Source organism: Fusarium mangiferae, assembly GCF_900044065.1.
Source record: "Fusarium mangiferae strain MRC7560 genome assembly, contig: FMAN_scaffold005, whole genome shotgun sequence".
NCBI classification, from domain to species: domain Eukaryota; kingdom Fungi; phylum Ascomycota; class Sordariomycetes; order Hypocreales; family Nectriaceae; genus Fusarium; species Fusarium mangiferae.
In genome coordinates, this window is record NW_024573925.1 from 475,780 (window position 1) to 491,470 (window position 15,691).

At 50.3% G+C, this 15,691-nt stretch overlaps 2 protein-coding genes across 2 annotated transcripts; one reads left to right on the forward strand and one right to left on the reverse strand.

Moving 5' to 3' along the window:
• Nucleotides 1–247: 247 nt before the first annotated feature.
• FMAN_07088 (uncharacterized protein) lies at nt 248–4,487 on the forward strand (the record flags this gene model as incomplete). Its single annotated transcript, XM_041830670.1, has 4 exons — nt 248–300; nt 368–439; nt 492–832; nt 883–4,487. The coding sequence occupies 4 exons, from the start codon at nt 248–250 to the stop codon at nt 4,485–4,487; spliced, it is 4,071 nt and encodes a 1,356-aa protein (XP_041681310.1).
• An 8,694-nt stretch (nt 4,488–13,181) lies between these two features.
• Nucleotides 13,182–13,599, reverse strand: FMAN_07089 (uncharacterized protein; the record flags this gene model as incomplete). The annotated part of the gene is made up of 2 exons (XM_041830671.1): nt 13,182–13,408; nt 13,467–13,599. 2 exons carry the CDS (start codon nt 13,597–13,599, stop codon nt 13,182–13,184), a joined length of 360 nt encoding a protein of 119 aa, XP_041681311.1.
• Nucleotides 13,600–15,691: the final 2,092 nt, after the last annotated feature.

Genomic DNA, 15,691 nt, shown 5'->3' on the forward strand with positions numbered 1-15,691 from the left:
CCATCTTCACAGCCCACATCGAAATTCAATCGCAAAACAAAACAAACTCTCAACTTCTTTGCGCACCAGCACTTGACTTCACCAACGATCTCGTCACGAACTCAACTGCTACTTCGCAAACACTTCCATCACAGTCTTCAGCTTCTGAAGCTATATTTTCACACTTTTCGCATCCTCTTCGCTTCGTTACCCCGTATCGCGGGAGGTTTGTTTACTTCAATCTTCTCTTCCGCGCTGCATCTTTGCGATGGCGGCTGCGGATGTCCCCAAATGGGGGTTTGGGCAAGAGCCCATGCAAATGTGAGTATTTATCCTGATCGTGAAGATATCATGTCGTCCCTTAGAAATACTGACGTTTTATTTGTAGTAAACCAGTTGCTGCCGACTTCATCCCGCACTTCGCGACCACTGGCGACACTCGTGTCGACGCAGGCAAGACGTAGGTTTTCTCGACCGTTGAACTCAAAACAGCCTCACTAACTGTTCTATAGCTTCCTCAAGTTTGGCGCCTTTGCGTTCAAGAAGCCACTTACCCGACCGCCCGCGTGGGAACGGGTCCCTACACAGTCGCTTGCTGCTCCCAGCTCGAACCGACAGATCATGCGCCGAGTCACAGTCTCCAACAGCCTCCAGCTTGATACACCCTTCGTCATTTTCCCAAATGTCTCCGCCATTCCTGTCCCTACTCGTGAGGAGCTCGGTTTCGATCTGACTCTTCCGCGCAAAGTCCAACGCCTAGAATCCTTCGAACCTTGCCCTAGAGGAGCAGTGTTCGAGGATCTGTTGATGTTCTCGCATGCTCAGCACATGCACCATCTCATGAGAGCCAAGGGTAAGCAACTTCTTAAAAAAGCGCTGGATATCGACTTACATTTAAATCAGTTGGTATTGCGAACGGCCTTCTCGAAACTTACTCTGGCCATACACGCGAAGACCTGGAGGCCATCGACCAAGGAATCCGACAAATCGTTCCGCTCAAGCGAGTTGCTAGTCTCATCAGCACCGATCTCATCGATACTGACGGCTCCCCCATTTCCCTGGTGCCCGCCAGAGGAAACCGTCTTCTAACGTACGACGATGTTCTTCGCAAGATCCAGGCTGCCAACGAGTCAGGAAAACAGTCCGTCAACCTCAGGGACGCGTCCATCTCAGAGGTCACTACCGCACTGCAAAACAGTCGTCGGGATCCTCGAAAGCGCCTCGCTGCTCTCGGTGAGCCTGAACTCTCCACTATCTTGGACGAGGAGGAACCAGAGAGTCCCGTTGTTCCGGAGCCTGTTGAGGAGTCTTTCATCTTCCCTAGATCCCCTTCTCCCTCGAAGCGACTTAGTCGTCTCATCACTAGCGACACCATCAAGAAGAGTGTCCGCCGACTTTCGAAGCTTGCCAAACGCATCCATGGTTCTCCTTCCAAGTCATCCCCTTCGAAATCGTCCCCGTCAAAATCATCTCCTACCAAGTCGAAGCGTGCTTCCTCACCTCTCGCCCAGCGTTCTAGCCCTGCCTATGGATCTGCTGCGAAGGACAACATGTCCACGGAGTCCGTCGCTGACTCTCCCACTCGCCCTGGCCGAACTTTCCGAGTGCCATCTGAGTGCGACTCATCTTCTTTCGAAGATACCGGTCTCCCAGAGACCCCTCACAAGTCGTCGTCGCCTGTCATGAACTACTCGCGACCCATCGCTCCCACTCCCTCTCAGTGGAACCGAGCTGAACCCTCAACTCCCGCCACTCCTGCTGCCCAGAGTGCTCCCTTCAACCCCGCCACCCCTCAGCAGACCGACAGTCCCATTGGTCTCGCTGCTCTTCTTCCTGCCATCCTTCCTCCCTCTACTCCCAAGCCACACGGTTGCATACTTGAAGTCCTTGAGCCTAGTGAGACTTTCGACTTCGGGAAAACAACTTCTTTCGGTAGCTCTAACTCGTGGATGTTTTCTTCTCCTCAGCCCACTGAGCCCATTCGTATCAAGGCCGGTAACCAGGCGCGTCGTCGTCGTAGCGAACCTCTGCTCCGCAAGTTCCTCGACACCCGAGCTCGTCGTCTCTCGTCCTCTCCCCAAAAGGTCCAATTCCAACAGGAGGCTATCTTCAATGATGATATTTCCATTGCCTCGCTCTTCGACATCACTTATGAGTCGCCTGCGAAGGCCGCTGCCATCGATGCAGCCGATGAGACTTCTATTCTCGATTCCATTACTTCTCCCTCCAACGAGCCTGCAGCTGAAAGCGCGGCCGAGCACACTCTGCCTCTTGACACAATTATGGAGGAGATCGTTGCCACCGAGGCTGATCCCATTGTGGCAGCCGACGAGACTTGTGTTCTCGATTCTACTACTTCTCCCAATGAGCCTGCAGCTGATAGCGCGGCCGAACACACTCTTTCTCTTGACACACCTATGGAAGAGAGTGTTGCTTCTATTACTTCTTTATCTAACGAGCCTGCAGCTGAAAGCGCGGCCGAGAATACCCTTCCTCTCCCCACTATTACGGAGAAGAGTGTTGCTACCGAGGCTGGTCCCATCGAGGCAGCCAAATCTACCGAAGGCGAGTCCAACTTGGGCCATGCCAGCGTTCTCACTGAGAACCTTTGGTTGCGAGACCTGGATTCTTCAACCACCGTACCTCCCACCAACCGCCAGGACGAGCAACACAGCTCCATCCAGCCACCCACTACTGTTGCCGACTCACCTGTCACCAAGGCTCCCATTTCTTCTGAAGGTGTTGTAAACATCGATGTCCGGGAGAACCCTGACATTTTCGGCACCCAAATCTCATCACCACCTGCTCCTACTCCTATCCAGAATCTTTCTCGCATGGCCGACGATGCCTGCAATGGCCACGCTAAGGTCGTGGTCACTGAGGAAAATGGTAGACTCTTTGTCCGATTTAAGGTGTCGGCCAGATATGCCCACATGTTCCCTGCAAGCCAAGGGTTCAACGATTCTCTCTCGTTCTCTCCATCGGTCGACATTTCTACACCAAGACCCCGACCCTTCAACCCCACTGCGCAGACTCCTGATCTCAATAGCTTCGGTGACGTTACCAGCCCATCTCCCAGCGTAATGCAGACCCCCGAACCTCAATCTACCGAGTCACTCCTCAAGACACCTGAAGTCAACGGTGTCGGTGTTATCGACCGCTCCTCCCCCGGTGAATTTGATACACCTGAACTTCCTCAACATGACAATACTCTTGTCTTCGGCGAGCCTACATCAATCGACCGACCTTCTTCTGTTCAACGGGCTACTCGCCGTCAGAGTGAAATGACCCCATTGAAGCGTGCTACAAGAAACGCAATGGGCATCTCCCAGGGGCCTGACACACCCAAATTCGCCACGCCGGTCGCCGATAATGGCGACGAGACACTGGTCATGGAAGAAACACCCGCCAAGCGGGACGATGAAAGACCTGCTCAGCAGGTCGAGACTCCAGCAGCTCCCCCTATCCAGGAGGTAGAAGCCGCTCCTGCTGCCAATAATGGTGGCCAAGACCTGGACAGCCCAGGTCGGGATTACTTACGCGCTTTCATCAGCCAAAATCGCCGAAGTACCGCTACTGCTGCTGCTACCACGACCAACGAATCCTCAACTACCGCGGCCACAAACACCACCGCCCTCACGCCCGCCGCAGAAATCATTCCTGCCGTCACCACGACCGAAGCAGGGTCCCCAATCGCACCAGCAGCCAAGCGCCAGCCTCTTGGAGCTCGAAGCCCTAACAGGGGTAGCCCCATGAAGGCTAAACGCAAGGCGAATTGTGATAACGACGAGGAATCTCCCGCGAAGAAGTCCAAGATCGACAACGCGGCGAGTGAGGCAAGAGGGTCGACCCGTCAGGTCACTCGGAAGACTAAGGCTAAGCGCCAGAAGGCAGAGTTGGCCATCGACATGACGGATCTTCCCTCTGCCTCCTCCACCACCACCAACCCCACCGCCACCTCCCCCGATGCTCCCAATGGCAAGCAGGTTGACGAGCTTGCCAGCAGCGCATCAGCCACCCGCCGATCATCTCGGCTCCGAAGTCAAGAGACCCCGAGCAGTGCTCCCAAGTCATCGCTGCCTACTCCCATCAAGCTCGGCCGAGCCGGTGCTGGCCGCAGCCTCCCAAAGAAGGCTCGCAGCGAGGAGGACGAGTTGGCTCGCAAGACGAGGGCCAACACCAAGCGGAACATGGGTAAGGCCGAGTTCCCAGCCGAAGTCCTCGTTAGAATTGCGGACGAGGCAGAGAAGAACTCTGACCATGGTGAGGAGTCGGAGAGGCCAGCCAGTGGTCGACGTGTGGGGTGGAACCAGCCCCTGGAGAAGGTGCAGGGAGAGGAGCCCAAGAAGGGGCGGGCCAAGGGCAAGGCCACACAAGGACAGACGGGCATCTCGAAGCCCAAGGCGAAGCGGGCCACCAAGGTGGCAGCGGATCTGGGCATGGTGGCCAACGGCACACCGGCCAAACCCCAGCGCGTGACGCGTTCCAGCGCACGCTCTGGGGTTTGAGCACCCAGATTCTGTCCCTCGACAGATGGAGACGGCTGCCTTGGTGGTTGGCGGCTTTGCTTTTGTTTTGACGATTTTTTGCTTTCGACATCGCGACTCCGGCACCAATTGGTGCACAAGAACAAGGAAAACGACGACTTCTTTTTTGGCGGCGCTCGGGAGGGAGGGCTCCCGACGTCTTTTCACGAGTGCATGATGCATTGCGAGGCGTTGGTGGTTGCGCAAAGATACCACATTTTGGAAGTTTTTGGAACCTGTTTTCGGTGGACGACGCAGGTCGGTGCAGGGGTTTAAAGTCCTCGGGATGAGGCTGGAAAACATAGATGCCCTGGATGGGCCATTGTACGAGAATAAGACTTGATTCACACATGATATTGCCTTGCGTTGTGATTTGCCATATGTGATTTATTGAATGACTTGCTTGATGTGAAGAGTCAGGCATTCTTTGTTATGGTTATTACTTGTGAGCCTTGGTCTCGTAACATTACGCAGGAAAGCATTAAGCTATTGTGTTGGGAGTTTCATAAGTAAGTATCTACGAGTGAGCAGTCACAAAGTCCATGGTTAAATGGGAATATTTTATTATTCATGTCTATCTAATTGGTAACAGCAAGTCTTTATTCATGATAGAGATATTATTAATCGGTATGATGTTAAAAATATCAGGGCCAAATTCGGTAGAGAGGATGACCGGATTAGATATCTATAGGCTATATCCGTTCGGCGCTCCCCAGTTCGATCCGTGAATACCTTGTACTTAGTGGAGTGATACCGAATCACGCCTGTGGCACAAGGTGAAGGTATTCAGAAGGGTATGAGGGATCAATTTCAGAGTAGGCCTTGGTGTAAGTCTATCTGGCTTTAGATAGTCTTGGAGCTTGTCTGCTTTGTGGGAGGGCAGCTGAAGGTGCCTTGACCCTGGAAATCAGGGTCTTTATAGAATTATTTAATTGTGTCGGTTATGTGTATCTCTGTATCCTCTGGCTTGAAGTAGAAAGTGGTCACGTACAGCGGCTGTATCGGGTGGAGTCTCTGGATTGGGTGCTCCTTGATGCTTTGCATCTTTGGCTCCAGCATCGGCATAAAGAAGTCAAGTAATGGCTCGGCACGACGCTTAAGTAGCTCGTGCCACTCTGTATTGGTTGCAGGCAGCGGCTAGGTCTCGGCGATATGGAGGCACAGCAATGGGAGGGACGGTGCGATGCTGACCCAGAATGCACTATCCAGGCCGTGGCCGTGGATAATGATCCTTGCCACTACTGACAGCAAGTATCCAAGTGACTTCGCACTATCGCCATGATAGTCGAACTGTGGCCCATACTTGGAACTTTGGCTTCTTCTTTTATGTATATACGTTTGGGTAATACTTCTTGCTGGTCTTGAGCTAAAGATAGCTCTTTAGTCTCCTCGGTGGCTCTTTAAGGCACCTGCAGATGCTGAGGAGGGCCCTGGTCTGATATGTTGGTCAGGATCTGCGCTGCCTCTTGACGCTCATTATATGTGGGTGAAGGGGATGGTGGTGTTATCTGAATCTGATCCATCACGGAGAAGGGCTCTGCTAGGCAGATTGAAGGGACGTCGTATGTCACGAGGCATTTTAAAACCGGGAAGCCGTAGCTTTTGATGGTATAATGCCATCATCTTGTCAAGTGGGTGTTTCTTCATGATCAATGTCTGGTCGCCATCATCTGCGACCTTTCTCTGGTTCACCTGTTAAGGTGTTCAGATAAGGAAAGTGAACGCAAGCGGCAGTCCGGTACTGGAGCCACTCTTGCTCGAAGAGGGCTCGCATGAAGTCTGATGTCTCGATGCCCAACTCTTCCTGGAACCAGAAGAGATCGTCTACTAGGACGCCTCGAATACCCTTGACCATTTTGTTTAGGGCGTAGAGGGTCACGGACTTTGAGAACTGCCGACCTGACGGATCGACCCTGATGCCTCACTCGCCGCTTCGTCAACCGTCGTCTTTTTGGCGGCGATGAATTGCGGATGCCCGTTGGGAGGTGGTCGACCGGCCGAGGGGTCGTTTCCCAGCCGATGGATGATCGGCTCAACTTCATACCATGCGAGTGGAGAAAATTGAACCTTTTTGGTTTTGGTATGATAGTGAAAGCCGGCCAACTTTCCTCCCAGGGAGCGGGAAGTGTTCCCTAGCCATGATCGCCGGCTTCACGTTTGGCCTTCTTCGGGATCACGATCTCGACAGACCACCCAGAGTTATATACTAGAGAACGATCTCCAAATCCGTGGCGGATGGACATCATTGGATGTTGTGGAGCTGTTTGGTGATGCCAGGTTTCCAGCTGCCTTTCTTGACCTTGATGATGGCTACGGCAGAGCAGTGCTAGGGGATGTCATCCTACTTCCGTGCCACCCCGCTGCCCTTCTTACCCTTCTCGTCCTCTCTGGTGTACAGGACGCTCAGGAATGTAAGCCAGCACCGCTTCGAGGCCTTGGATTTGTTGATGCAGTTGCTGAGCACGTGGCAGTCTTCGGCATCCTGTAGGCTGTAGAGTGTAGCCTTGGTCTTCGTGTAAGCTGTACCGCTGTTGATGAGGCCCTCCCTGAGTCGGACTGCTGGATGTAGTGGCTGGTCTGCGTCGGTTGTGCCTCTGCTTCCGAGAAGCCTTGGGCTGACTGATGATCTGAACGTCATCAGAGTTCTCAGAGTCTTCAGAACTAGCAGGGTTCTCGTTGGGAGAGGATGTGGTGCTATATATGTATATATATTCAGATAGGTATAGGAGGGGGCAAGAATATAAACCCTTCTCGGAGCGTGAACGATCTTTGCAATCTCAACACTGTCTGGGACATCATCGTGGGACTCCTCTAGGATGCTCCAGGTCGAAGCGCAGCTTGCCATTGCTCCTGAACATGCCTGAGGCCACAAGCTGATGGGTATCGCTTCAAGTTGTTGATATTCGCATTAGCCAGGCGCAATTGACGTTCACCGCAGCGGAGATGCTGCGATGTGCTCAAAGAGGTAGTCCTTTCGTATTTTGCACTCATCACTTGACGAATATGTCCTGACGTCTGCCCCTTGGTCCTATGAGTCGGTCTTGTCTGCTTTGGGGAGTAGTGATTTTCTTGGTTGCGCTCTGAGAAGTAACAAGCTTCGCTGGAGACTTGTTGGTTATATAATATATGTTTCCTCCATACTGAGAAACCAAAGAACTCCAAAATGCGATAGTACACGCGTGAATCTTGACTAGAAGTCGTCTGTAGTCTCTTCGGCGGCGGTCAGGAAGACTTTGTGGCCTCTGTCTCTTCGGACATGATAAGAACTTGCGCTGATTGTAATACTTCTCCCAGGCATGCTTCTTAGCATCAAAGCAAAAGGAGATGTGACGAAATTTGGGTCCCGAAAATATCATGGTCCTTACGCATTGCGACTATCACGCGTAAGTATGTTTTACCTTATGGACAAATATCACTGTATTCGAAGCTGGCCTACAGCTGATCCTTCATATCCGGATCTACGGATCTAAAAAACAATCCCGTATAACACCAATGTCGAATTTGAGTGACGCGAATAGGGCTGCAGGTCTCACGATGCTGTTAACGAAGATGTGTCTTGGAAAAAAGTATAATCACTAATGTCGTCCAAGTTCTTCATCTCGGCAAAGAGGGGGTTAGGATAGTCAGGTGTTTCTGTGATAACTAATTTAATTAGTGCTACTCCACAGTTGACGGCTGAAGATTCTCACTCACGCGCAAAGAAAGAGTCGATATGCTTTTGTTTAGATCTTTGCGTGGGGGTGTATGTGGATTTGCTTTTGGCAACCCAACCCAACGGTAGGGAGGCCCTGCTCTGAGGTTGTCACAGTGTCTACTATCCCAGATCTGACCCTGACGGAAGTTCTTGCGAATGGCCTGCTCCGCCTCAAACCATCCTCATGCTTTTATTCGATGAACCTGGCACTCTGCCAGAATTGGAACTTGAGCGGGAGATTTGGACCTGTTGGTAAAGAGACATACGGCTATGGCTTGAGCGGTAAACTCATCCTTGGTCTTACGGTTCAGAGGGATGGTGTACAAGGCTTCTTGAGACGGCGCACGATAAGGAATGGCCAAATTTTGCTGAGAATTTAATGCCATGTCCAGTGTTGACACTACTGAACTGTCGTTGATGTATTCCGTTGAACGCTGCGGATGTGATGTTGATCAGTTGTACTCGAGCCAACGGGGTCTCAAAGCATCGTCAGTCCCCAAGGCAGATAAGTTCTTGGTTTTGGACAGGTGAAGAGCATATACACATTCATTTCTCCAATCTCCGGACCGTATGAATTGGCTGTGTAAAGACTGACGACGTCAATCCTGGCGACATTCTCTCCCTTAAGGTTCGATAGATTTCGAGTGATAATCTTCTTGGTTTTGATGAGCCAAGCTTCTTTTCCTGTGTTTCTAGTGGCACCTTGACGACCAGACCGTTTGCACGCATCTCCTCCTCTTCCGTATCTCCCAGAGCCTCGGCGGGAATGATGTGTGGATACATAATTTCGGCCAGGCGTGCAGACTCCATCTGCAAGTCCAATCTGTCAATCTTGCGACGAAGGTTGAGTCTTTGCACCATCAGCTGGTGTATCTGATGGCAGACGTCACCCACCATACCATGACATTCTTGACCGCAGCAAAGCTACGGGGGGCATAGTAAGGATTAGAAGCTGGCATGCTGGTATCCCATGCACGCGATAATAGATGCTTTCGATTGCAGCCTTGTCTTATTTTCGGGTGTCGTAGTGAATGACTTGGCGCGGGGGAGGGATGAGAAGGAATCGATGGGAGGAAATTAAGAATAATTTGATCCAGGCCAGGACGAAATACCAGGAGAGTTCATCCCAGGCGGGATAAAATGATCACTAAATAACTTACCGTAGAGTTGGTGTAAGCAGAGCGGCTGGATGAACTCGTCGTCGTAGAGGCGGAAGTCCGCCCCGACCTCATATCTTGACAAAATCTCGCCAAGAGGTATATTCGAGACAGGGTCAACGTCCGACAGCAGCCGGTCAAGCTGAAATTGTCTGGCAATTTCAGCTGCCACTGCCGTCGACGCTGTTGAGTCCCTGCTGGCAAGCTCGAGGAGCTCGGGGGTCTTCATCTGGGGGACTCCGTGTCCGTCATATCGATCTCGGTCTTTGGTCTGTGGCATTCGATCAGCGCGCCTAATGACTTGTTTCTCAAGCCCTAATAGCGATCTTGTATCAGGCCAGGCAGACCACACTTTTTCCAATTTGGATGTTTTGGCTCATCCCGGGTTAGTTATATAGGAAGCTATAATATTATGATAGCCAAGTCCATTGGAACTGAAGCTGTGTTAATCAGCTCTCCATGTCCAGAAATGTCTGAATGAAGGGCTTGATAAAAAGGCAAGAACCAAACACCGTCAGATTAAGGTGCTATATCGTCGCTGTACATGGTCTGTATACTATGAATATGAAAAGAAACATCCTCCCACGTTTCGGTTGAATATCACGAGGTGCTACTGGAAGAACGAGCTGAAGGGTTCCGCCAAATCTTGGCCTCATCAAGAAGTCTTGCGACTATGGGAATACGTTATATATATGCCACCTTGATCCAAGAATTCTGGGTTAGAGCTCGGAAGTGTTTTCCTTCCGGATGGAGTGTCCAGATCTTGTGCTGGATGCGACGGGTTTCGTTTCGCTGAGCTGCGGCGAGCCACTCGATCACGCGCAGCACCATCATCTCTTCGGCATAATAACCACGCCTTTCCTTTCTTTGTCGGTTCACTCTGTGGCGAATCAGGGAGTCGATTTCGTGCTGCTGGTTGTTTGGATCGCTTGTGGCCATGTTGGATGATATTAATTGGTATTAAGTGTGAAATGATGTGGTAAGTTTCTTTGGACTGCTTCGGGGCCCCTTGACGATGTAATAGGTGGTGTTAATGCAACTCAGTTAGGCTTGGACAGCAAGACCGCAACCCATGTATCATTATTTGATGTACGGGACGTTAAGTTGCATCTTCGACAGTCCATCATGTGTCGAAGGGCTGGCCGTGGGTATATATAGTGTCTGGATGTCATCCATACCTCTCCTGAAGCAGACGGAACTCTCTCTGAAGTGACCGGCCTCAAGGAGATCGAAAAGAATGGATCGGCAAGGAATCGCATTCTCCAACAACCCGTAACCGCGATGAAACGCCAGAGCAAATGCCGCATACTCATCAGAACAGCCTCCGCGAGCGTCTTATCCGGGTCAGCGCCATGTTGAAGAAGCCAGTCAACAGCAACAGTCTGTCGAGACGAGGTAGGATAGATTGTCTTTGTAAATGCCATGGTTGACTACCATTATAACTGGATAGGGGGGGAATTAATTGATTCTCTGACGTTCTCTGATTTTTCCCTTTGAGCCTTGCTTTGCATTGGAAAGTTCTGACTTTGCAGCCTCAAGGTCTTCAGTCATCTCGAGCTGGTTCTTGAGCTCTTCTCAGGAACAGTCAGGTGGTGTACGTCTGAGTAGATCATGACAGACGGGGAAAGTCACCCAATGAGGGCTTTTCGTAAGTGAGTGGAAGTGGAAGTGGAAGTTCATGTGTTTATATATAAGACCTAGGGGAGGCCGGTGTTGGTTCGCCTTGCTCTTAGGCAACACACTGCCAGGAAATGTTTCCCTTTTCCCCTCATCGTATGTATAGTATATCTGCCATTGAAAGTTAAGGAGTTGTTGAAGTAGACAGAGCTCTGTGGGTGAATAAAGGTTCTCTCAAGATGTGTCCTCGGGCACGAATCTGTCTGAGCGGCTGTACCCGTAGAAGCCGATGTTGGGCGGTGAGAATCGCGAATCAGCAGGAGAATATTGTGAGGCGTCCTCGGGATCACTTAGGTAATCCCATCCGTTTGCGAAGGTCCATGGTGTTCGTGTGTCTGATCGGATTCCGTGGCTTAGGAAAGAGTCCTGAGCTTCATAGGTGGCGCCTCGCAACTTGTGTTTCAAAACCTGCAGGGGCAGCTGCATCGTTGCATTGGATCTCATATAGGTAGAAGCCTGAGATAGCGAAATGCTGCTTGGTCCAGTGCTTTGGACTGACGCCAAAGCCTGGGCTCTCGACACCAGAGAGCTGACCTAATATGGCCTGGTGTACTGAAATTATATATCTTTACTTTGACAAGGGATTCTCACTGAGCCTTGGAGCATGAATTAATGATTGTGCTTTTTGACTGTTGTGGCTGTCAACGCCTTCGTCTCCGCCGTGGTCGCATAGAGGAAGCAATTTTGCTGGCTCCTGTGGCATTTTCTGTCTGATTCGGGGCTCTCAATATCCCAAGATAGTATGTTCCCTCAAGCTTTGATCTCGTTTGGTACTTGAAGCCTTTCATCCACGTACTCCTTGCAGTGGCTAGCTGGCCATCTATGCAAGGGGATTCGTAGCGAAACGAAGACATAATCGAGGTCCGGTCTAGGTTCATGCTTGAAAATTATATAACGTGAATATAAAGGGATATATAAATCCTGTTGCGAGGCGTTGAGAAGTTTGATGATGTCGTCAAATTGAGAGGCGTGAAGGTCAATGTACGGTCGGTCCTCGATGTTGGGAGGACGTTCAGTCTTATGGTCAGCACACATGCCCTAACCCTTCTTTCCAGTGAGACAGATAGTAGCAATCATGGAAAATATGTGTCCGAGGATCTAGACATGCTCAGAGCGATATACCATCTCTGAACCAGCATACTCTCTCTCAACAATCCAAGCGTACCGGTTGAATGGCTGGTGCCATTATGCTTTCAGGCATTCGCACAGGTATAGCTCTAGTAACTCATGAGATAACCAATCTAGTAGCCCAGACTCCGTTGACGCCTGGATCATCATTCCAGATAGAAACTACAGAAAAGACATGTTGGGCGTCGTTGTTGCAATCTGGATGTAGCTGACACCGCCTAGTATAAAGGGTTGCACCCATTTTCATGCCTTTCTCCAGTTCTCTCCGCTTAGTTCTTCAACACGAAGGATCAGGATTCGGTGTTGATGGGTGATGAAGATTCCAGACATTCCAGGACTAAGAACGCGTCATCCTCGATGACCTTCCTGCTAAAATTTGTTGGATAATAGTATAGTGGACTTTAACTCGGTTTATACGTTGCTCTCAGCTTTGTTGCCTCATGTTCGTAAATGGCTTCGACTAGCACAGAGACTTTATTATTCCAGTCCCAGAGTGGAATTTCCCTTGTTGTATAGGAAGTCTCAGGGAACACCGTGGGAGTGGAGTCACTCAGTCTGGCGGGAAAAGAAGTTTGTTGTCGACAACCCCCATGGAGTCTTGATCTCTAAAGTGGTGATGAGGCTGGTTGGTGAGATGGAGATCCTTCTCGGATCGGATAATCCAGACACGTGCAAGAAATCCGGGGTGACATGTATGATAGCCGCGCTCCTCGATGGAGTAGTAATCTCCAATTAAGGGCTCGACCTCCCACCAGGATAGGGGGCTGAATTCCACCTTCTTCTCAGCTGCTCAATGGCGATATTATGTCCTCTTCGGAAAATCATAGTGGATTCGCGATTCAACGAACGTTTCCAAGCCTACGTTGTTGTTGAGTTGGTATAGTATAGACTCTTTGGCGGGCCCTGTTGCATCAGGTTCTTCATCACTACCATCACCACCGTAGAAACCAGCCAGTATGATGAACTCTACAGAGTATTGCTGCCCTCTGGAGTAATTTATAACGGATTTCTCCCTTGTTGCTATGTCATGAAGCGCAATGGCCAAGACGGTGGAACTAGGTATGTGTTGTCTGCTCTAGCTTCGCCGGAGACAAAAGTCAGCGCGAAGGTCAAGTTGACGCAAAGCCTGCCTGAGTTTACCGCTGTGCGGTTGGCGCGGCTGTTCCGCTGTCCGAGGGTAGCTAGCAGGCAGTGTTCTACATTCCATTCATTGACGGTGCTGTTGGCGGCTCGTGAGCCACTCAAGGCTGAGTCACAGGTTAGCATGAATCCAGAATTCATCATATGGTATCGTTCTATACTTACCTGTTACTTGGTTCTGAAGTTGAGAGAATATATCAGCAGCAGATAAATCCTGGCAAGTCATTATTTTATATCGCCTGGTGCGCCGAAGCATCTTCTGGCTCTTTGGTGACTCGCGTCGCTTGACTTGTCCCATTATGGGTGGGTGGCGAGTGTGTTGTGTTTGTCAAGTAGTCAATGGTTATCTGGACAGTTGCATGAGGATCTGGGTCTGAGGTGCACCTAATGGAGGACGAACCGAGGAGGTGGCAATATATTGTATGAGAGGCCGCTTGACTTGAGGTCTACGGGACGGGCAGCCAGGCTCTAAATTGACCTTCATGTGCCTGAATCTTGTGTTAGCAGTGCACTTTTCTTAGTAGATAAGACTTACCCTGTGGCAAGGATGGCACAGCGTTTGATCGCAAGACTACTGAAAACTAGTGCGCCAAAGAAAGATGTAGTTTCTAATAACTTTTCTTGACGAGCTCACCCCTGCGGGCAGCCCAATCGAGATCCTGAAGGTCTTCTTTATCTTTCTGACGCTGGTGGTCACATGAGTTGGCTCTGGCGAGGGCTCGCTACCCTCTTCATCAGCACGCTCTCGTCGTCTCCTACAACTGTATCTGTATTGTCAGGATCTTGTGATCCCTTGGTGGTTTCTAGTGCGACGACAGCTTCCTCCTTCGAGGACGGTGATATCTTCAGTATAGACGCCGCATTCTGGGATAAGATGAGTCGGAGATGGCTTCACATTCTTAGGAAGTGTGCTTCGTTGAGGACCACACGGCTGGCGTGGCATCTGAGGTGAAGATTCTTGATCCTACTGCCTCTTCCTCTCCCAGACCAGCTCTCTTGATGTTGAACGGGATCTCACTGGCCTGGGCTGCCTCTTCCTTTAGCCTTGGATTTAGCATCGTTTGCTTCGGTAGAAGTGGCGAGTGTTCAAAAGATCTTATCGTGTCCCATAATACATTTCAGCTCCGACGCTCTTGACTTGCTTGTGATAGCCAAGACCCGCGTCATTGGCCCTTCTCCTCGCTGCTCGGATATGCCTTCTCACAGATGGCCTGGTTGATTCATCGGTTTATATATATAAAGACTGGAAGGGGAAGTAATAGAAGACATCTCTAAATTGGAGAGTGCCAGATGTGTCGCAAGACCCAATTTCTTGAAGCAGCTGGCCCAATACTTCCACTCAGCCTTGTCTTCTTCGGACTGGAGTTGACCCCGGTCGTCGTATGCTTTGGTCTGAATGTACGTGTGCAATCCGAGACTGTTGAGATCATCTGGGAACGGGAGAATTTATATAGCGAAAGTCTTGGTATGAATGTCTGCGGTAACTGAGTGATTCCTAAACTCACCGCAGTCATTACACCGACGTTGTTTTGTGAGGTATGGAAGTCTCCAGAGTTGGGAGACCGAGGGGGAGTGAAGTCCATCTGCGCCGACGTGCTCCTAGGTTAATCTGCCATCCTGTTCGGCAACTCCCCCAAAGCGAATATTATCTGCTTCGGTGATCTCACTTTGGAGACATGGAGAAGAAAATCTCAAGATCTGTGGTTTTAAGGGAGCCCCGACCGCGTGTCGCAAAACCTTATGTCATGTCTTGACGTTCTTGAAACACGATGCCAACTTGGTACTTAATATGGACGTTTGGGTCATGTTCCTGAAGGCTATACATTAGGTAGATCCTCTATGTTCCAAGGACGTTGCGGGTTATAGTCCGCACACAACACTGAACATAAAATCATTTCGGGTCGAAAACCCATTTTGGTCTCTGGCTCCTCATCATCTTGAAGACTAAGGCTGCAAGTTGTCGAATAAGTTCTCCCCATGAATAGATAAACTTCTGGGTATTAGGTGTAGCACTCTCTCGTTGCGTGGTAGGTATACAAATGCTACTGCTGCCGTATATTCTGATGGATCCAGGAGTTGCTTGCCTCGTCGTGTCGTCGCGTTCAACAATTTGCTGCTTGATGAGAAATTTCAGTAGAATGCTTCGGGAAACAGCTTTAATTCTATATCGGACGTTCTTCTCGAAAGATAGCTTGGTTCCGCATATGCAAGAGTTCGTGGAACCCCCTCTGTCAAATATGTTGTCAGTATAATACTCCATATAGACAAAAACCCACGAGTCTTTTCCAGCTCACCTCGCAGTCTGTTCTAGACTAATGGGAAAAATACACTGTCGTTAAACTTTTGGCCCCTATATGAGCGAATATTGCCTGGTTCTCTGCAAAGTCTCT